At 38.6% G+C, this 23776-nt stretch overlaps 1 protein-coding gene across 1 annotated transcript in view; it reads left to right on the top strand.

Moving 5' to 3' along the window:
* The first annotated feature begins 1174 nt into the window (after positions 1 to 1174).
* Pdcd10 (programmed cell death 10) overlaps positions 1175 to 23776 on the top strand; it is a 40192-nt gene continuing 17590 nt past the window's right edge. Inside the window, exons 1-2 of the mRNA XM_051157306.1 lie at positions 1175 to 1340; positions 17418 to 17634. Of these exons, the coding sequence (XP_051013263.1) occupies positions 17539 to 17634 (96 nt within the window). The 5' untranslated portion in view covers positions 1175 to 1340; positions 17418 to 17538. The remainder of the gene's footprint in view (positions 1341 to 17417; positions 17635 to 23776) is intronic.

Below are 23776 nucleotides of genomic sequence, written 5' to 3'. Positions count from 1 at the left end.
GAGGAAGACAAAGTTGTTTTCCTAGAGAAACAGTTCTGAACTGATTCTGTATCTGTGAATTTTATTTATTTATTTTTTGCTTTTTATCAGCTACGCACCTAGATACCGTCCACCTGGTCTTCAAGCAGGGCTTTCTTTAATCTTGCTATCTCCTACACCAGTTTTAATGGTGCAACTCAAAGCAAAGCCCCTAACCGCGCCCTGAATACCTCAGGCTGAGTTAACCTTTTGCTTTTTTTCCCTCCTTACCAAAGTCCAAAATTGTACATCGTTCCCCTGAAAAGGTTTGTCCCGCTATCCTAAGCCAATTGTAGCACTCTCGTCTCTGCCCTGGCGTTCCTATTGTCAGATGCCTTCTTCCCCGGGGGGCGGTGTGCGGACACCTGCAACGGGCGCCCACGCTTACCTTCCGCACACCTGCAATCCCGACTCGGGATGCTGGAGAAGATGCTCGGCAGGCTGCGATCGCTCGGGATCCTGCTCCTGCCTCTCTCCGGGGGAAACTACAGACCAGTCTGAGCCCAGGCTTCTACTGAGACTCAAGCTCCGCCTTCCTCGCTTCTAGTTGGCCGAAGCTCCGGCTGTGGCTCCTCCCTCTGCTGTCTGCGTAGGGGCAGCTGCAGGCGGCGCGAAGCATCCCGCACTGGAGCGAGTGTCTTAGCTCCGGGTTCTCTGGCCGCTCCTCCTCGGGCATTTCCCTGCTCTGCCATCACACCTGGTGCTTCCTCAGGCCTGGCTTAACCCTTCAGTGGGCTGGCTCAGTGCACACCCGGGTGGGCTGTCCTCAGGGAGCACCGATGTTTCAGACCCGGCAGAGCCCACCCCTCCAGTCCCTAGAGGTTTCCTAGTCGCCTACCCGCGGACCCAGCCCAGCCTCCAGTCACTTGCCACCTCGGGTCCCCCGCCCTTTTCCTTCCACCCTCCCGCGAACACCGCCCATCGGTGGGCTTGGCGTCTGCCCGCAGGTCTTGCATCCTTATTGGTGCAGGTGAGAGCCGGCCCCACCCTCCCTCCGTTTCTGGGCACTCTCTCTTTCTCCTTCTCCCCTCCTCCCTCAAAGACAGGGAACTCTTTTCCTATTTGCTAGAAGTGTCCCCACCTATCGCCCTAGGCGTTCTCGCACGTCCTTCTGGGAAATGTGGTCTTAAGACGGCCGGCAGTGCTGACGAAACTGGCAGGTGGAACTACGAATCCCGTCGGGTCTTGCGCGACTCCTGCTGGGCAGGATTCCGGACAACGCCTGGTTCCTCTCGGGTCCTTCCGGCGTCGCCGGAGTGAATTGATCCGGGAGTTGAAGAGGGCTCCAAAGGTGGGAACTGAAGTCCGTTCCTCAGTTGCCGGTAAGGCGAGCTTTCTCGGTTCGGGTCCTCACGGTTCCGCGGGCAGCCAGCGCGGCCTGGGGTCAGGCGGGGGCCGAGGTGGAAGCGCTGGGGCTGGGCACTGGCCGGCGGGGCGGACGGGCGGGGAGCGGGGCCCTTTGGGCGTCAGCGAGGTCTCTACGCGAGCTGCGTAAAGCTGGTTTGTAAATGCCGCCTGCCGGGCCCGGCCCGGCGCCTCCAGGAAGTCCGCTGTGGGTGCGGGCGGAGGGGAAAGGGTGAGGTCGGCCTCCTGGGTCCCCGGCGACCGAGGGGGCGGATGTGCTGGGGTGGGGTCCCCGGCAGGTGAGGCTGGAGCTGGGCCAGGCCTGGGGAGAGCGTGGGTGCCGAGGAGTCGGCTCCCGGTGTGACTGGGGTTATGCCCTCTGAGGGAAGAAGAGAGAGCCTGTGTTGACAGTTCCGACTCCGTTCCAGTTTCCTGAGGTGGCCTCTCTAAGGGGGGCAATTCTCAACTAGAAAGGTGTGCCCATTTTAACTTTAGTACGCCAGATAGATGTACTTCTGAACTGGATAGTCCAAGCGCTTTCACTTTGGGATGCTAGGGAGGAAACTGAAGAAACAAATGACGTGCCCAAGGTCACACAGATCTTGTGAGTCCACTCCGCTGGAAGTTCAGGTTGTGACCAGAGGCGTCTGCTTAGAAAGAAAGAGTGGGGAGGTGGGTGGTAGTGCTCGAAGCATGGTAGAAGTTGCAAAGTAGTGTGTGTATTTCTCAGAAATGTTTGTCAAGTGAAGAGTTAGTTTTGTTGAAGTGGAGTAAACTCCGTCCCAAAGCGTCCTCTAACCTTTTGTCAAAACAGGAAGGATAATTTTCTTTTAGATATTTACCCCCTTTTCTGGGATATACTAAATGATAACACTCAACTTCCACATGCCATTTTAAAAAGATAGATAGTATTTACCAGTATAGCTTAGTGTTGCCATTAAGAAAATAACCCTTTTCCCTTCTATTTTCTTATCATTTCGAAAACAAAGATAGTACGGGTGAAACTTTCACAAAACTTACTGCACACATTTTAATGCTTTCATTAAGTGAACATTAAATACAGAATCATGGAGAAATTATAACATGATCATTACTAGAAATGACTTTTTGTCTTATATTACTACTTTTCCCTCATTTTCTTCACTCCGTGTGTAAGCAGTAAAACCAGGCATTTGTTTATTTTCTTTTTCTTGCCTGTATCTGTGAGTTTTAATTCATTCCGATTTAATGTTAAAGAATGAAAAAATAATGCTTCTATATTGAGTGAAAAGCAATGTACCTGTTTCAAACCGATGACTAATTATAGCTGATAGATATTATTGGATAGTTTTAAAATAGAATATAGGAGTTTTATTGAAAACAATATTTCATCATAAGATTATGCCCATAAACATACAAATGTATGGTTTGCAGGCTTACTATGTGAATTAAAATATACATAATATATACTGTAGATAAATATACTATACATTGAATGTTTTTGCTTGCCATAATTAATATTAACTGTTCCTTTGTTTTTGTTTTTTTTTTTTTTAATGCAAAGTCCTTTTCTGGGATCAGAAGAAGTTTTGCTTCTTTATGGTCTTGTTTTACTGGAACCTTCAAAGTAAAATGGGTGGTATGTTAGCATAAAGTGAGACAAAATCAGGAATAACATGACAGCATGCATAAAGCAGTTCACAGTAAGGAAAGAGTCACTAAACAAAGTTGAAATTATGTGGAGTTAATAGGTTTTGAAGTAGATTAAAGGTGTGTATTTGAGTAGGCCACATAGAAGTCAATGCTGGTAAAGCAAAAATGCCAATAAGTTTTCTAGATAACAGTGTGGACATTTGTTGTTTTCTGGGAAAGGTATGTAATGAGTTTTAACTGGCGTGCATCTACGTGGTTTTCAGGAGGCTTTTTTTTTTTTTTTTTTTTTAAACAAAAAGGAAAAAATAGCTTTTGTCTTTGATTCAGTCCTATTTTAAATACCTCTGTATCTCTGAGGTCCATTATAGTTGTAGCGTTTCATCATGATTGTATTGCTTAGATAAACAGCGTTACTGCTCTATTTAAGATCCTTCATTTTTTATAGTTAGAACTCACAGAGTGATGTGTGTTACCTACAGTGTTCAGCCCTCAATGCCCACATTTGTTCTCTGAAGGAGACACTATCCATCCTTTGCAGGACTTTGGGGGTCTTCCTTGTATAGCCATCTCTCTCTTAAAGGGTAGTCTGTAAGAACAGAGGCTGTGTATTATTTATCTTTGTAATTTTGGTTGGTGGAATGAATTGAGTGGCTACAGGGAATAGAAAGGGCTGGTTAAATGACTTGCCCAAGGTCATATGACCTGTAACAATTCAGGTTATAATCCAGGTCTGTTTACTATACATATCTAATATTGGGTTCAAAACTTTGATTACTTTGTGTAAGAAAAGGACTGACCATTACACATGTTCAAATTGTCACTACCATCTCATTCTGTTTAATGCCACTGATTTATCCTCTATTTCTCCAATGTCCCTAACTTTATCCTCAGCTATTGCTTTTTCTCATATAAGTTTCTTCCTGATTTGGGGACATTTTCCACCTGTCCCATTTCATCTTCCCTTTTCCAGTGTGGCCAATCCCTTCAAAGCCTACCTTTTTTGACCCTCCTTCCTCAAACCAGAGTAGATTCCCACTCTGTCTTCCCCATATTCTGAACTCTACTGACACCATCACAATAGGAACTTATTATTTCTATACAGATTTAACAATATTTTATCATTTCACTAAAAGTTATCTGAGCAAGGCCTTCTCATTTGTTATGTCTTGGCCTACCTCTTATACTATTTAGCATAAAGTCAGTGTTCAGTAATTATTTGCAGAGTGAAAGAATGAATGTATATATTCAAGCACAGTTCCACTAGCACCATGCTAGGGACAGAAATATAGAAACGAATGATGCATCTGCTTCCTTTCTTATAGCCAGTTGAAAGATACAGGAATTTTCAAATGAGTGAAAGCTTGGAAATTTAGAACATATATAAAGGAGTTATGTCAGAATTTAAATGTGAATTGTAGAAAGGTACTTCTTCTTGGAGATCTCTGAAGTTTAGATAAGTCATTTCTCTGTGGAAATATAAAGGTCTTTTATTTTCTTTTACAGCAAAATTTCGGTGTAACTTGCCATTGCTTTGTTTTTTGTCTTCTTTAAAGGAAGCAAGGTTCATTATAACAAAATACAGATGTAGAAGAAGCTTTTAATGGACTCAAGTCTTCCCTTGGATTTTTTTTCTCTCTCTTTTTATTTTTTCACTTATTTACTCATTAACTCGGGAGAACATAATTCAGTTGCTGAAGTCTTAGGTGACTGGAGCCAAGGTGTGAGTCTAGACCTGACTCCGTGCTTCCTTGTTTTTTGTTGGTTGTGTTATAACCAGGACTAATACAACCTTGGGAGAAGATGATTTTGGATAATTAACTTTCTAATTTCATGGGGAACTTATATTTTGCACTGCTTAAAAGTTATATCTAAGGTAATATTTTACTGCTTTGAATATATGACACTTAAAAGATTAAAAGTGTTTTTAAAAGTTTGCAAGAAAAACTTTAAAGATGTAGTGGGCCTGATTTTTGTTTAGAAACCAAATTCTATAATTTTTCTCAGTACCATACTAATGTAATAAGATACATTTAAATCTTTGAATTATGTTGCCTTTACTCATGCATCTACTTACTAGTATACCTACCAACAGAATATTGTGATTGCTTTCAATTTTGATGATGTGGTAAGGCTTATTAATCATGTTTTTGCTAAATTCTAATCTTCCTTGGGACTTTTTAAAAGTTTGTTTTAATGTTAATTGAATCTTCAATAAAAACTTCCTATTTACCTCACATAATGCAGTTTGTAGAGATTAAGGTATTGTTTATATGTTGATAGAATATTATGGTTGTTACGATATCAATTTTTCTTCTGAAATATATAGAAGATTATGATTTTTATACTTCATTGCATTAGAAATACTATGAGTTTCAGATTTAGGGTAATAGAATATGTATACACATTCATAAAAATAAAAATGAAAGCACTTCTGATAAAGTAAGTAGAAATAATTTATTTGCTGAAGTTTAAATTAATTTCATAGTTCAATTTTATATAAACAGGGATTTTTATTTAAGCTACAAAACACACCTTGGCTGGCATCATACTAATAGTCCTATTTTTCAAGGCCACTTTTACATTTGGAGAATAGAGGAACCCATTTTTTAAATATGTAAAAGGGATTTAGACCTATTTACTTTCCTTCTTCATTTGCTTAGAATATGGTTAGTTACTTTAGGGATGATGGGAGCAAAAGGATTTTATTATCATTGTTACACTGAATTATTTGGGTAAGCACTGGAAGTTAACCTCCCTTTCTTTAGTCAAGATGGTCCCTTGGGAACAAGTTTACCATAGATAAGTCTAAATTGTAGTGATCCCTTGATCCATTCACCTGCGTATTTGTTGAGTATGAAATTGTCTACTCTGGAATGACCGGGAATGGCCAGTGTTCATGTCAGTTTCACATGTCCACCTACAATCTTTACAACCACCATAGGAGGAAAACACTCTGTTATCCCCAATTTGTGAACAAGGAAGTTAAAATGTAGAGAGATTAAATCATTTGCCCAATATCACAGAACTAATATTTATTTGGAATTAGCTTAGGAGTTTAGTCCAGGCTGCCTCACTGGAGGTACCACACTTTCAGTCATTTCAGTAAAAAGGTGTTTGTGGTTAAAGGCCTGCTTGTACCATTAGAGTTGCAGTTAGAGAGAATTTGGCCCCAAATGTCGAGATCATTGGGGCATAGTTATATTTATTTAATAAACAGTTTACACTTAAAAATCTACTGGGGTCTGCGTGGTGGCGCACACCTTTAGTCCCAGCACTTGGCAGGCAGAGGCAGAGGCAGATGGATCTCTGTGAGTTCAAGGCCAATCTCGTCTACAAAGTGAGTCCAGGACAGCCAGGGCTACACAGAGAAACCCTGTCTTGAAGAACCAAAAATATATATAAATAAGTAAATAAATAAAGTCTATTGGGAAATTCACACAGCAGCCCAGTCAGGACTAGCATACCACTCCTACTTTATTACACCCAGTTTTTCTCTTTCAGTGAAATAATTACTTTCCTTTAGGCTGGCAGGTTAAGTGTTTGATTTCCTCTTCAGATGCTGTTGTGAAATGTCTCTTCTCTGGTATTATATATTATAATTCATCGCTTAAAATTAGTTCTGGAAGCTGCTAAGGCTGAGGATCTGTCATAGTTCTGCAGGGGAGTGGCAGCCCTTTTTCTTATCTCAGTCTGAGACTGGTGTACATGGAAAATTGGAACCACTGACCTTCCGCAAGTAGATGTGGCTTACTAGATGCAGGAGAGCTCTGTTCTGTCATTGTTTCAGTGGCTGTTCATACTGCTCCTGCAGACTGTTTATTTTCAAGGATTGGGACTGACTATATCTTCAGCTAACATGCTGCTGACTTAGACCATGTAGGGTTCTATAACAGGTGCTAGGAGATAATGCATAAATCATTTATGGAATTTATACTTAAGTAGGTAGAGAGGAAAGGAGATGTGAAGATTGTTTCATTAGACATGTTAATATGCAGCCCTTCCTCTGCATCAGTGTGGTAATTAGGAGCCATAGCTGGTATGGAGGGACAGAACGTGCTTTCTCTAACTGGTCATCTGGCTCTTGGTGCTGAAATGGCACTTTCTGTCTTACTCACCATCCTGTCTTAATTTGGATGACCTGGAAATCCAGCTGTGATTGGATTGCAGAATGACAAAACCTTAAAATGTTAAACCCCTGTTGCCTTCTCATACTTATGTAAGGTTGTACAACAAAAGGTACTTGAAAATGTTAAATGAGTCAGACCTGGCCTCTAGGCAGCAAGGGCTCTCTTTAGCACTTTAAATTGTTGCAAGAATGTCTTAATTTAATTCCAAAAGATTTTGAATAATGCTGTGGCCTTTTAAATCAGAAATACACATGCTTTTATTGATGTTAAAATTGAGTTTGATAGCGTTGAGATTTTGTATGTGTTCTTACAAATGAATTAACAGTTTTGCGAAGTGAAGGTTACAGAAGAGATTATGAATACCATATAGATAGCTATCCTATTACCTGCTTGGAACTAAGACCATTTTGTGTTTGAGGTAATGTCGAATGGCATCATTGAGAGAGAACCTTGCCTTCATTAGCACCTAGTGTTAAACAAGAGAGCCAGGGGCAACTTGTTATTTGCTGCTACAGATTCTATCAATAGTTAGAGTACCTTGTTGTGGTATAAAACATCAAATAAGGAAAAATAGTTTTCTTGCATATTGTAGAGAACCTTACCTCTACATTTAATAAGTATTTTGGAGTCATTAAAGGAAAGAGTAGGCACCTAAGATGAGGGAGTTGGTACAGAGCAAATAGACATGGTCCAGAGTGCTCTTGTAAATTTAGAGATCAGAAGCAGACACCGAAAGCTTTTTTATTTGAATTTCTAAGATACTTTAAAAAAAAAAAAAGTCTTAATGTTAGGTTGAAATTAAAGGAAGAGATCACAGATACTAATCAAAAGGAAACAGCTATGCTTTAATTAAACACCAAGTGACCGTTCATCTGAGCACTTAATTTATGAGCTCCTACATCGAGAACTTTATGGCCAAAAGAGGATCATGGTTAAGAGGGCAAATTATTTAATTTGTTCACATTTGATTCTCTTTAGTTAGTGGAGTAGGAAATAAAAAGAATTACGGTAAGAAATTTGTATTATTCCGTAAACCAGTGATTTTCAAATACTGTAGAAGGCAGTTGCTGTTTTCTTTACTCCTGTTTCCCAACAACCAATTGATCTCCAGATCTGTTTGTCAACTTTTGATAACTCTAGATTTTTACCTTTTCTTCACTCTGTCTTTGATCACATCTTAATTTTCCTGTGCTACCCAATCTGATTCTAAGACACAGCTTACTTTATTAAGCTGACCTGACATTAAGAAAATAAAAGTAGGTTGTGGTTTGTGTGAATTTTATTTATGTTCATGTGCATGGTTGTTTTGACTGCATATATGTCTGTAGCATGTATGTGCAGTATGCACAGAGGCCAGAAGCCTTTGGATCCCCTGGGGCTGTAGTTATGGATGGTTGTTAGCCACCATGTGGGTACTGGGAACTAAACCCAGGTTCTTCAGAAGACAGCGAGCACCCAGTGCTCCTAATCACTGAGCCACCTCTCCAGCCCTGAAAATAAAAGTAGATTTAAAGACATTGTTTTAAATGATTTTAAAGTTCATTTAATGGCCAAATTCATTTTCTGTCTCTGAGAGTAATTTCCTGTGAGTGTCCTAAGTTTTCATGACCAAAGTAACTTTTGCCTCCCTTTTGGCAAATGAGAAAGTTTTGAAAATGGCGTGTCTAAATGGTATGACATTGTGGTAATTAGCATTTGGTCATTACAGTGCTATGTATAGGCAGTATAAAGAAGACAAGGCAGGTGAGACATCTGAAGGTGGCAGAGTTACTGGAGACACTAACTCACCTTGTCCTTGCAAGTCAGTGTTTGTGCTCTCATCTAGTTTGTCCTACCCTCCTCCTCTTCAACCTGAAGCTGTGTCAGGCTCACAGAACTACGATGAAATTTCTCTACCTATGTGAAGTAGATGATTATTGGATGTCAACTACTTCATTAAGTATTTTAAGTCTACTTAATACTCTTAACAACCCTGTAAGGTGGGAACTTGAGTCAGTATATGCATTCATTAATTTCTCAATGAGTTTTGAAAGTTATTAAACAATGTAAATAGTATATAGCCCAGCTGAGCAAAAATTCAAACTTTGTCTTTTTTCCAATTCTAAGCATTTATCTCCTGCTAGATACAGCAGGAAAACATATTTCTTAGCACTTCATAGATTTCTATATTGGATCAGTAATTTCCCCAGATACATGTATACATTAGACATAGTGTAATAATTACTTTAAGTTTAGGCAGAGATACCAAATTAAAAATCTACAAAGTCACATCTTAACTACATTCCTGCCTGCTTACATCTGCTGACAGTGTTTGGGGGCTTACAGCAGCTCTTCCCTGTGTGCAGATGGTGACACACAGAACGAGGCAGGCTAGCTTGCGTTTCTGTCTGTAAGCAACAAATACAATGGGCCTTGGAAGCACAAGCTCATTAATGTATTTTGCTAACACATTAACAAAATTCTGATTCTGAGTTGAAGACGGGGCTTGGTATCTATAAGGGCAATTTTTCAATCTAAATTTTTAGAACTTTACCAGTTAACTTTCTTAAGTGCATCAGCATCTATAGCAAGGAGTTACTGGCTAGAAATTGAGAACTGGTACTTAGTTATAGAAAAGTTTAGGTCTACATAACCTATGCCCCCTTAACCTTACCGTGAAGGCCACTCAGTTATGTTTTGTTTATAATGCATAAGTTAGTAATTGTTTGTAGAGTAATGACTTTGATTTTGAGGAGAGATAGATGTGTCAGGGCTTCTGTGAGAGGAAGGGACTAGCAAGTTTTAAATGCTTAATTAACTTATTAAATGAAAGAATAGTTTGATGTTCTATTTCTCACACACATATACGTCCAGAGAGAGATAGGGAGGTTTTATTTGGAAAAAGAAACTGTTTTCTTGGAGGTTTAAAACCACCATCTTTACCAGCTTTTCTGTTTTCAGGGTCCTTGATGCCCGAAGAAAGGTGGCTATGGAGGATGCCTGATGTATCCCAAATTACATGCACATTTCTCCACTTAACCATAATTGCTAATATAAATTACTATGTCTCATACGCTGACCTATCTGTAATAATGAACTGTATATCCACTGCAAACCAGGAAGTTAGATGCTGTTAGCATTTACACGAGACAACTGTGTTTTTGAGTATCAGCACTAGGGATGTTCCCAAGTATATCTGCAACACTCTGGCCTTCTTGTCCTGTTGGCAATATTAATTTCAAATCTGTTAATTTTCCTTCTCTATAACAAATTACTTGAGATAAGCAACTTGGCTGTAGTCCATGGTCTCTTGACCCCAGTGCTTTGGAGATAGAACCCATCATGGTAGGAATAAAATGACTCACCACAAAAGAGACAAAACAAGGAACAAGAACAACAAAGAGGCTTATGACTTTAAAATATTTAAGGACATAATACATTTGACCAAAAGCCATTCTAAAATACAATGGTGGGACAGGGAAAAGGTACCCATTTCCATTCCAAAAGGAAGAAATTGGGAGACTGAAAGGAGTGATGAGCACCTGGTGAACCCAGCAAAGCAGACATCAAATTCTAAAGCTCTGCTTCTGTACCTCGAGCACACTGGCAGAATGCAGGCTTCCCAGGGCTTGCATGGTTCTACTCTGTGAGCCTTGTTAGTTACTGTCCCCAAGGCTGCTTTCTTGGAGTGACTTTCATGCTTCCTGTAGTTTGACCTTATGAGTACTGCATGTCAGTTATTCCTTACCAAGTGACATACCCTAAAAGGTTTAAAGGTCATGAGAACAAATTAGAGCATTCCTGCTTTGTGAAGTGGCTAGTGTGATCTGTATAGTTGTGGGCGTGTGGGGAACTAGCTTCTCTAGGAGCCTGACCAGTAAGATGCTTGATAATTACGAAGAGAAAGCAAAGTGGCCATTTGAAACTTAGTCAGGCAGTTCTTGGAGAAGACCTCTTGCTAGAACTTGGAAATAATTTTTATGTTCTGTTGAGAGTTATTTTACTTTCTGAACCTATAATACATATAATAATGGGAATGTTACAATTTTAAGGAACTAAGACCCCCCCAAAAGATACAGTATCACCATCTGTTTCTGATGGAAAAAAGGAAGCTGGTGATAAACTGGAACCTCGGAAAGCATGCTACACACTCCAGATAACTTCAGCTGACATCATTTTACCTGTAGCCCCAAGGCTGGCCTAGCAGCTGAATTTTTCATTTATCCACTGTTGTTTGTTTGTTTGTTTGTTGATAGCAGTGATTCCCAGACTGCCCTCTTCTTGACTCATCTGGGTTATCTGTTAAATGTAAATACCTGGATTCTGAATGAGTGGCCTGGGAATCAGTATTTCTAATAGTTGGTGATGGCTTAGATCTACCACTTGGGAGCTAAAACTTTCAAAGGAAAAGATTTACTCTCTGATAAAAGCTTCTTGACCCTTTTGGTCTTGCTTGTATGTAAAGCAAAGTTAGTGTTAGAAATTCTTGTACTTAGAGAATCTTGTTAAGCATGAAATATTGTTGGACATGGAGATGCACACTTTTAATCTCACCACTTAGGCAGCATAGGTAGGCAGACCTCTGTGAGCTAGACACAGGGCTAGTTTACATAATAGTCCCAGGACAGCCAAGACTGCTTATGAGACCCTGTCTTAAGAAAATACAGTAAAATACATGCCACTTGTGCCTTTATAATCTAAAAAACGGTCTAGTGGCCATAATATAAAAAGATATTAGACTTTGTTATATCTTATTGTTCTAGTTTTGTATAATTTGTATAAATTGTTATTCAAATTTTGATTTTTGCTTGCAGTTTCTAATGTTATATTGTCTTAATGTAATAGGAAGGACTTGGGATAACTAAAATGAAAGTAAAAACTGGTAAATATGACCAAGTGTAGAATTTAATAGGATCAATTAGGTTTCTGTGTTTGCTTTTATTTGACTAAGCTTGGTACTTGAAGACTTATTAGCAAGGGTGAATTTAAAGATTGTCTACTTATTTCCATTATTCATCCAAGATTTGCTCTGTGCTATCTCTAAAGTCCTTATGTAGAAAAGAAATACACCTGAATTGGAACATAGCACATAGACTCTGTAATGCTAGAGTAAGGTTGTGTTTGGTTTGGTTTTAAACGAAACTACAGAAGTTATTTACGAATCCCTTTTCCCCAAAGAAGCACACTCAGATCAGTTCCAAGAACTTCTGTTTGTCTTTTCCTTTTGTCCATTGTAAGTAGTAATAGCTCTAGAACTATCTCTCAGGTCCCAGATGGAGTAAATTGAGTCTGTTTCAGGAAACCCTGAGATACTTCAGCTCTTCACATGAGCAGACTGCACTTGGTCAGGCAGAGCAGGAACCCTAAAGACTGAGTTTGACAATTATTTATTCTGAACAAGTGGTAATTATTTTAAACTCATATTTCAAGATGAGTTTTCTTGTATTCGAATTTAATGGTACTATTTGAATATTCAGGAAAATAAGAGGGCATGTGCAAGAAGGTCCATTTGTATTGGAGTCCTAACATCATTACATTTGTTTGTAAACAAAAGTTGAAAGTATCTTTTGCCAAGGTTCTTAACATTTACAGCCCTTGGTGGGAGTTTGCTTTCATTGTTATTTATTTCTTCTATGGATGCACAGCAATACGTCCTAAAAGCTCATTTTGAACTGAACAATTTCCCCTGAAGCATCACAATAAAGAGAAACATAAAGCTATTCCTGATGGCTTCATACTGGACCAGCAGTATGGGTGGTGTTCTTCAGGAGCATCCACGTTACTTTTTGAGACAGTGTCTCTTACTGGGACTTGGGGCTGCTTACTATAATTTGGCTAGGATAGGCTGAGGTTGGCAGTGTACCCCAGGTATCTGGCTGTCTGCGTTTTCCCTACTCTGAAATTCCAACTACATGTACTGTATAAATGTACCATATTTCTTTATCCATTCTTTGCTTGAGGGACATTAAAAACAAGGAAATCTTGAAATTTGCAGGAAAATGGATGGACCTAGGAAGGATAATCTTGTGTGAGGTAACTCAGACCCAGAAAGGCACTTATGGTATATACTCATTTATAAGTGGATATTAGCCCAACATATATGTCCTCTGAGAGACTCCACCCAGTTGGGATCAGGACAGATACTGGGATCAAAGCCCTAAGTGCTGAGACTAAGATGAAAGAGTAAGGGGATGGAAGGACCGGGAGGGGTCAGGAGTTTCACAGGGAGACAGACCTTCAAGGCCAGCAGATATGGACACAGGAGGACCTGCACAAAGTGATGCACCAACCAAGGACATTTCAAGCAGAAAACCTAGACCCCCTGTTCAGATGTAGCCAATGGATAGCTAATTCTCCATTGGCCGGGGAGGTGGGGGGGAAACGCTGCCACTGAACCTGACATGCCACTCTGGTCCCCACCATTTGATCACTGCCTCTTGGCTGGATGGCCTTGTGGGCACTCAGAGGAAGGAGACAGAGGCTATCCTAATGGGCCTGATAGGCTGTGGCTAGACAGTGGGGAGGAGGCCCCCCCCCCCCATCAGAGAGGTCTAGGGGAGGGGAATAGTGCAGAAGAGGGAGGGAGGGTGGGAATGGGAAGATAAGAGCGAAGGGATAGCACTCGGGATGTAATGTGAATAAATTATAATAAACAAACAATAACAAGTATGTGCCTTTTATATGATTTTGTATGGTTGGTGGGAATTGAACTCAGGTACACAGATGGTGCCAAGTACTTTACTAAGTTTAGTTTTTATGATTTATGTTTTTATTAGGAAGTACATGTGATAATGGGTAAATCACTATGCAGTGATAATTTGTATTGATTACCCACCTGATTGGGTTAAGGAGCACCTAACAGTTTAGTAAAACACACTTGCCTATATATCTGTGAGCATTTTTCAGAGTAAGTTAAGGGGAAAATCTATCCAGACCTGCTTATGTGGGCAACATGGTCCCATAAGCTACAGGCCCATAACAGCTACACTGGAGAAAGGGAGATCCTCTTGATGCTTCCTGTCCACCACATCTGCTACCCTACTGTACCTTCAGGGTAGACTGAGACCTCCAAAACTGAGGCAAGTAATCTTGCAAATTGCTGCAGTTACAATAAAGCTAACGCGCACATTAATTAGCTTTTGGAGACTTTGTTTGTTTTTTTTTTATTATGAGTAGAATGTGAATGAGATTGTTTCCAGGTTTGGAATTTAGGATCTGGAATCTTCAGTTATCGGTATATGAGGGACCATTTCTCACTCCAGAAACGAGTACCTTTTAGTGTGCCATGACATGGCTGAAGCTTGCAACTATCCAAGGAAGGAACCTTGTCCTTAGGATTCAGCTCAGTGGACCCTTCCTATTTAAAATGCAGGCTTTTGTTGGCCTGGAATATGTGTAGGTTGCCCATGATACCATTTCCAGTGGACAAGCATGTAGAAGGAATGACAGAAGCACATTTCAACTTGAATTAAATTTGACAGAATAGTTCTGTATTTTAAAAGTCTTATTGGAACCATTGATGGCTAGCTCATGCTATTGGAGCTATAAGTGGGACCAGTTGGTAATGTGTTTCTAAAAACAGTTCTGTTGTAAAGTGTATACGGGAACATTTATCATAGTAACAATATTAAAAAGTTATTAAAGAGCTAATAATAGTACATTGTTAGTTTGGGAGGAAAAACTACTTACTAAATACAAGATCAAGAAAAGTCCAGCCCCACTATTTACAGGAGGTTTGAGTAGGCTTATTGTATGTATGTATGTCACCAGGAACTCTTAATGGATCTAACCACCTACGCTGATCCCTGAACCTCTGTTGGCCTCCCTGTATTAGGTGGTACTCATCATATGTGTTCTTAAGAGTAAAGCCAAAATGATCCAATTGATCCCTGCTCTGTCTTTTGCCATCTCCTTTTTACTGAAATTCTTGAAAGTACAGTTTTTCTTTGTATGGGCTCACTCTAAGTTCCCACAGAGAGCTTCCAATATGTTAATATGCTGTTCTTTGAAGGATGTACTTAATTTCAAAGTCATTGTCTATGTTCCATGCCATTTAAAATGTCCAAACACCTTCTTTTCCCATTTCAACAAACATACAGGCCAGCCTTTCTTTTGCTACTCACAAGTTCATTTCCTCTTTTCTGTCCATGGCATCAGCACTCTAAGATTAAAGATTGTATTGCTTTTATCAGCTGATGAATATTTACTATCATGCCTATAGGTAATCAATAAAATATTTGACAAGTGATCCTTCCTATTATCAAATTCAATTGCTCTTCAAGTTCTGTTTCTACTCCTATTTTGCTGTTCCTTACATGCTTTTTCAATGAGACCATGAGATCTTACTCTTCAGTATTTTTTGCCTTAATTCTGTAGTTTTCATTTTCACTATTATTGCTTACCAGCCTTCTTGGTTCTAAGTTTGTTTTGTGTGATTAGTTGTTTCATTTTGTTAAGACTAGCTTTGTAGCACAGATGGACCTCTTTATTCACAAGCTGCCTCCCTTTCCAAAGTGGTGGGATTAGAAGTGTGTGGCATCATAAAAGTAGATCACCTAGAAGCATATTAAATACTTACATAGGAACAGGAAGACTTCCAGTGGTATGTACCTACGTCTGCTTGCTTAGATCTGGTCCTGTCTATCTCTTGCATTGACATATTAAGTCTGATAAGTTTTCCCTTCCTGTATCGGCTCCTCTCCTCTTCCCTTCATGTTGTTTATAGCTAAAGCAATCTGTATAAACCTATCATAGTGTGTTATGTTAGTTGTTTACTCTTGCTCTGTATTAGAAAGTTTAGGAATTGGTTTTGGCGGTGTTCTGTAAAGTTAGGGAGCAAGGCTTAGAAAAAGGAAGTTTTCTATTTGTAAAAATTGCCAAAACCAGGGCTCATCTGTTAGCAGATGTTGAGCCTCCTCTCAATGGTAAGGGTACAGTAGAACAGTAAGCACTCAATTTTGACAGGGAGCTGGAGGCTCTGAAGCAGTTCTCGTTCTCTGTCTCTCTCTCCAAACAATATAGTTTTTCAAATGAAATTTAGTTATTCAAAAGAATCTTGTAAGGACACAAAAGACACATGTAATGAATAAGGTCTACATCTGGTATTTATAGGTACTAACTGTTCATTAGTTCAGTGAATGAGCAACTTCTGGGCTCCTTGAGTAGGTGGAGATAGAAAAGGTGTTAAACGTTTCACTTCAGGAGGTCTTGTGCTGTGTGAGTATTAGGTCTGGATTCTGTATGTCTGAAATCAAATCTTGGGTCTCTGCATGAACCCTCTCTGAGCATACTTATATGTTTGTAAAACTGAAATGGTAATTACTGTAAATGCCTTACTCCTAAGACTAATGTGTATGAAAAAGTTTTATAGTACAGAAATCCTTTCTTTAGAAAGAACTGCTCAGAGTTAACAGCTTTTTGTTAAAAATGTGTGTAATTACTTTTAGTTTATGTCTAAGTTGATTGTTCAGCCTAGAAAGTAGATAATTCCTTCTTTAAGTATACATTCCTTTTTTAAATCTTTTGTTGTTTTAGGCACACCTTTTTATATAGCCTAGAAACTTAAGATCCCCTTAACTTAGCTTTCCAAGTGTAGGATATATTGTTAATTCTTCTTCTTCTTTTTTTTAAATCCTAACCACCTACAATTTTGGATTTTTCCTAGTTTATGTCCAATTTAGAGATTTCCAGAGTTCTAAACATCAGAGAATACCACTGACAAAGGACTATGTATGCTGTTTCCCATGCAAATTGCATTTCATATTATTTTCTCAATATTATGATTTGTCTTAAATCTTTAGTGCTCCTGTCTTGTACTTCTTTTCAGGTGCTACAAATCAGTGAGCACGTAGTATAAAAAGCTTTAAGAAGTTATTTGACTTTTAATTCTTTTGTTTTACTTTTTAAATTTAGTTTTCCGTATTTCATGGTTATTTTATGATTATTATTTTACATATATAGTGTGTCATTCCTGAAGATAATCATGCGTCTTGTTCATAGATTTAATGATTGTATATCATGCAGTTGAATACATGATTTTTCTTGGTGTTTCCTGAAGAACTCATGCATCCATGTGAAGTAGGTTGTGGATACACTGACTTGTAAATAGGACCTAGCCGGGTTAGAATGAGGTGATCCTTTAGTCTTTAAGGAAGAGGAAAATATCTCACTTATTAGGATTGTTTTCATGTGGAAAATGTATTAACAAATTAGCTTCTTAGTGTGATAGCTAGCACTCTATAATTTTGAAAAGAAAGTTTCTAGAATTTTATTGTTTCCCTTTAGTATAAATGCTCTTTCTCTTTTCCCTCCCACCAGAGTGCTGTTCATTTTTATGTACCATTCTTTATTGCACACATAAAAAGGAGAAGAAATTCTGCAGTGAATGAAGATTTCTTTGCATTTTAGCATTGCTTTTTCTACTGTAGTTGGCTTTTGAATGAGGATGACAATGGAAGAGATGAAGAATGAAGCTGAGACCACTTCCATGGTTTCTATGCCTCTCTATGCAGTCATGTATCCTGTGTTTAATGAGGTGAGTGCACTTGTCAGATTTCTGCAGTTCCTTAATGACTGCTTTATTCACTCATCTGTTATGAACTGAACTCCTTGTGTTGGCTGTTGGGTCCAGTCCATACACATACACTTGTAGAAATAAAAGCAAAAACGTATGCAATTCTGAATAGGAGAGATTGGCACTACCTATAATTTTCTAAGTGGAAAATTCTAGTAAGTACAATCAAGTAAGTGAAAAAAAGAAGAAATGGGTAGATGGCCTCTATTTTAGGGATCAGAACAGGTCTCACTAAACAAGACACCTATATGTTAGATTCTAAAAGAGACATAAAGGTACAAACAAGTACATTCTAGCTAAAATGGCAGACACAAAGGTCATGGTGATAGCCCTGCTTAAAAATTGATATCTGGAAGATGCTGTTCTATTGTATCTGAAGGAGTCATGGTAGTTATTTTAGTGAAGGAATTGTCTTGGACAGACACAAGTACATTTTTTGATTTAAAATAATATACTAATATATGAAGAGAATTTTAGATCTGATAAGTCCCTTAGAGGTTAATTCATTCCTTCTCTGTAATGGTTAATGGAGACCTTGAATAGGGGAATTATTTTTCTAACTTTGCATAAAATTAATATCTACTCTGTGTGCCCTATCTCTAAAGTCAGTGACTTTAGCCTAAAAATATTAATAATTTTTTTTGTTGCACAAAACCACCAATCTTAATGTTGCTAAGATAGCTGGAAGCCATTATGAAAATGCCAGTGCATGTTAGTGTTATTCCGTAGACTAAACTCCATTTGTCTTTACATTATTGTTGTTGATGCACTGGTCTACTTTGTGAGCCTAAAGCTTGGAGGCAGTAGAAAATGATTCATCTAGCCTCTTGACAAACCATGCGTATATTAAATATCAAACACTACCAAGTAGTATCAGGTTCAGAGGACTTCTAGCAAAATTCAAAATGGTGGTGTAGGTAAAAGTCTCTGTCTCTGTTACATAAAAGATTCTGGAGGCAGGGGATTTCAAGGCTAGTAATCTTATGAGTCAGTATCATCAGAAATTCATCTTCTGCTTTTCCAAGTCTCAATCTCCTCAGTATGTACCATAGCTACCAAAGCTCCATCATATACTAAGTCCTTGTCTAGAAGAGGGAAAAATGAGATTTAGGGTGTGGAGTCTTGTTTTCAGTTGAGTCTACTTAATGTACTGTTTACCAAAAAAGTCCCACCCGAGACTATATCCATGTAAATTATTTTTAAGAACTTAATCCTCTAACCAAACCTAACTGCTCAAGAGGTTAGAAAATTCAGGAATCTTTTCTTAGGGAGGGGGAAAGCCTCTCTTGTAAAACTTGCCCTGTAGTAGTCCCATCTGGGGCAGCTCTCAACATGCTGATAATTAGATCTACCTTTTTGTTGTGTTATTTGATTGCAAGTAGCTGTTACTGGAAGAAAGTGCTTCCTTGTGGTAAGTACCAACTATTTATTTACTTAGCACTTTGATAGGCCATGAGGATAGACAGAAAACAAGCAAGCAACATACCTATTCTCAAGACTCCACTAGGAAACATAGCTACTTAAAGTTACTTAACTAACTTTGTATCAGGAGTGATATAAGGAGACATCTTTAGATTAGATAAGTAACTTGTGTTTGCAGTAGATAGAGTTTTTATTTCTTACATACTTCAAAGACCATTTTCTTAATTTCACTCTCATGTGACCTGTTTTTTCAGGTCTGTGTACCCAGCTTAGTGTCTGCTTCACAGAGGTTAGGGAGAATTTCTGGATTAGTCTGATATTTTGAATCTTGGTTTGAGAGGATACAAATTTCATTTACAGAGCGTCAGTGTTATCCTCCAGTTAGTGAAATGAGAAGGCTTTTGCTCTAGCAACACGGGTCAACTTATTTCTGTGTATGAAGGATGGCTGTTTGAGTTTGACTTTGCTCTAAAAGTGAGGGCTAAATGAACTGTTGGAATTAATGTTGATGAAATTTTTATTTTAATCATGTATAAGAGAAATTTACTTCTAACAGAAAGAAGTGGCTGTGAATAGGCCTGCAGATCTCTTCGATAAGTAAAGATGGTGTCTCCAGATGAGCTCTGAAAACACATGTGGCATCATGGCTGTAGGGGTAGTGATTCGTCATTGTTCTAGGAAGTAGTTTTCCTAGTGAGGTTTGAGTGTGAAGTGGCTGACCGTGGCAGATGGAACATGGCTGCCGCACATTAGTGAGGTCTCATTCCTTATGAGAGTCAGTTTGCGGGCCCAGCCTTGTAGTGTGGCCTTTTAAAAAATTACTTCCTGCCCTGTATTCAGAAGCATGCTCGAAACTATTATTTTAGAAATGGCAGTGGTACTTAAATTCCCTCTTAACAGATGAAATCTAGAGTTGGATGGTGGAATAGAATAGAATTATTGGGCCTTCTTGTATGAGGTGTTGAGTTAAAAGGTATTGTATTCGCTGCTGTTCTTGAGCAGTGTTCTTTGTCAAGAATATTCACATTAGTCTTTTGCATTTCAGTATGTTAATGTAAGTTACCTAATGAATTAAATTTGTAGTTAATGATAGTTCAACTATGAATTTTCTATATGAGTACTAGTGGGGAAATTATAGTTTAGCTTGGCTTTATTATTCTGTACTGTATAGATTTAGATAAAAATAATTTCAAATTAATCCTCCGGAAAGTAATAGCACATAAAGATGCTGAAAATAGCTCCAGATCTTCCACATAGTATATCATTTCCCCCTTAACATTCAGTCAAAATAGCTACAGTTTGGGTATCATTTATCTAGAAGGACAAACTTTGTGTCAGAAATTTTAGTACTGTTACTCAAGCTTGCAAATCACTTATTTATGGCAGTTGGAGGGCTAACTGTACTTAGTAACACAGCTGCAAGATAACAGAAAAAGAACATATTTCTTGTTCAGCCACCTGCCACAGAGTTCAGAGTCCAAGTATATTGAACTCATTGTAAACTTACTGTGACATAGTCCTCCTTACTGCATAACAGACAACATGGTTTCTACAAACCTCATGCCAGGCGTGAGGACACGTTCTCCTGTAACTAGTGTTTGTATATGGAGAAGAGAGGGCATTTACTTCTTGGAGGAAAAATCAGCCATGTGGAGGGTCATGTTTTAAGATAGAATACATTTTCTGAAGCATTATGTGGCTTAACCTGTGAGATAAAATTTTGTGACTACATAAAAATTATAGGCTGCCAAACTTTTTAAATCAGTAAGTCACCCCAAAATATACTTCTGGATAAATGTTTTTTTATTGAGATGCTTCTCAGTCAGCTACTAATGCCTCTTTTTAATGTAGCTCTACTTTTTTTTTTTTTTTTTTTCTGGTAAACAAATGTGACCTGAGAACTAGTCCAGCTTAACCTTTTACTTCAGTTTTCTCCTGTATTAGAAGGGGAAGAATTCAGACAAACTAAACATAACTTCTCACTAATTAGTGGGTGAATTTACTTGTAGTCTCTTTATCCTCCGGTGAACATAATTTGACATGTGACTTGGTATTCTGCAAATAAAGAAAAAGATCATACTTTTGCCTAGATTTCCTGATTGCTAAAATTGTAATAAATAATAACTTATTTAACTCTCAACAACCTGTGGAAATATATTAGTAAATATACAGCAATGTATTTAGAATAATACTAGACATAATGGTGTTATAAAGGTCTCATCTAGTACTGAGAAAACTGTGGTCAGTGTAGTGCTTTCATACTTGTCAACAGGGCTCCAGCAGATGTTTTCATACTACTTTAGTGGCCCTTCTTACTTGCTTTGTCATATCATTCGACAGACCTAGGAACTACTCTGTTACAGCCCGGAGAACTTTTTCTGTACAGAGCATGGCTGTTGTCATTTGCTTTCTGTGCCAGCTAACATACTGGCTTTTCAATCTGATTCACCAGATTCTAACAAATATATATTGATTTTTTGAGTCTTGTGATGTGGCCTAGTTTAGTTTTAAGATACAGAATCAATACATTTGGAGAATGTGTAAGGATGCTGTCACCATTGGAAAACCTAATCTTGTCTGATGTTGAGGAAGCCAGTAGATTTATATGAAATTTAGATCTAATTAACTAATTATTTTTACCTTTAAGAAAAAAAATAAAAGCTTTTACAAGAACTTGTGCAAACTGTTGAAAGCGTGAGGAAAGGCTGAATTGATTTTTTTTCTCTTCTAATCATGGGTTTAAGAACTTGTGTTAGTTGAAAACTATGGGAATGAATTGATGCTTCTAGAGGGATTGATGTAATAAATGGACCTCTTGATAACTGGAATTGCATAAATTTGCCTAGTATCATTGATAAGAGTAAGTGCTCAAGAGCTGTTCTCAATTCCATAGCAGAAAGAGTTGCCACACAGTTGGTAGTAGGGCTCAGCTGAGAGGCTAATGCTGAGTTCCTCAGGGGTCCTTTTAGTAGGCACTGCAACGTTGCTCTGCCTCATAGTGAAGATATGTGTCTTAAGCCCTCTTTTTTCTCGTTCGGATTATTTTTCCTTTTTTTTTTTTTTTTTTTTTTTTTTTCTTTTTTTCTCCCCCCAGTAATGACCCAAGATGAGGCTGAGGTCCAAGCAATGCTAATTGTTGTTTTGATGTGTAGTGAAGCAGAATGTAGCCTGTAATCTCCCTGCACTGTTAGAGCCAACAACACATAGTGTATATACATCCGCGCTAGTGATCTTGTGATTGTGCAGCTAGGACAGGGTTCTTTATGAAGCCACTCCAGCCAGGAAGTATAACCCCAACAGATCACCGGGCTCCACTCAGTAATGAGTATTGGAAACAAAATGCAAGCTTTTTCCTGTTGTAGACTGACATGAAACCATAACATCCTCATGTCACCAACTCTGAAGAAACCTTTAAGTGGTAGAACTTGTAAAGATAGTTTTAAGAAACCAGGACACTGTAAAATCAATTTAGATACTATCTCCTAAAACTAAGCTGATGACAGTCCCACTTTTCAGCTTTCACATAGGTACTAAATTCGACTTCTGGTTATTAAAGGGCTGACTCATCTTTTAACATTGACGTCTTACACATGGCAGAACTCAGGGGTCCATTAGATCTTACAGAGATGCAACTCCAGTGTGGAAAGTGATAAAGGCTGCTTGTATAGAGGCTGGAGAGCCTCACTGATGGCATGAGCTCTGTTTCAGTAAAGGTTGGAAATCCATATCAACCAAAACTTCTTCGTGTAAAGTTACGATAATAATGTGTGTGATGTGAAGGTTAGAGGTTATTCTGTAGAAAACGACTCTACAAGCCCTTGACCCTTAATGAAATGGCTGCTGTTCTTAGACATTGTCAGAACCTTCTTCTGTCAGGAGAGGGATATGTGATGAACATGGTTTTTTAAATCTTAATCACAACTGAGAGGCATAAAAGAAGTACTTTTCTTGGGGTGGATAAAATCTTGCTGCCTAAGAACAATACAAGGCTATATTGATTTGAGAACATTGTAGATGAATCCCGTTGGGATGGTAACTTCCCTGCAAACAAGAGGTCTGGCTGCTCTTGGGCATTGGAAGCCACATGAGTAAGAAAACCTACTAAGTCTTTACAGATACATGGGTGTACAGTGTACCCCAGTATACCCAACAGAGCTCTGCTGAAGTGCACACAGTTTACAAACTCCTGATTTACTAAGATTTGTCTGACCTTCCTGTGGCTACTTTTTAAAAAAAGATACAAATATTCAAATGTAGTCTAGACATCACTGTCTTGGATCCTTTTTACCAGCTCTTCCCTTGCTGTTCTGGTCTTCTTTCACTTACATTCTAGTGAGGGTGATACTGAGTTATTTAGTAATGGTAGTACTTGAAGGTACATACCTGACTCAGACATTTGGCTGGTCAAAAGCAGGCAGTGGGGTGTAAACCCAAAGAAACACATGGGCTGATAGTATGGAAACATTCTATCTGCCTTTCCTAACTTTGTTACACACCTGAGATCTGATGAGTTGTGCCCTTACTTTAAACAACACTCTATGTAATTACATCAGTTGTGTTGTTCACACTTAAAATAAATTGACTTTATTAGCATCACATGTGATATAAAATTAAAGTCATTACATTTTACATTTATTTTTTAAATTTTTATTTATATGAATGTTTTGGGCGCTGTGTGTAT

Source organism: Acomys russatus, chromosome 15 (assembly GCF_903995435.1).
Source record: "Acomys russatus chromosome 15, mAcoRus1.1, whole genome shotgun sequence".
NCBI classification, from domain to species: Eukaryota; Metazoa; Chordata; class Mammalia; order Rodentia; family Muridae; genus Acomys; species Acomys russatus.
The sequence above is the reverse complement of the archived record's forward strand: the minus strand, read 5'-3'. Positions and strand labels throughout refer to the sequence as shown.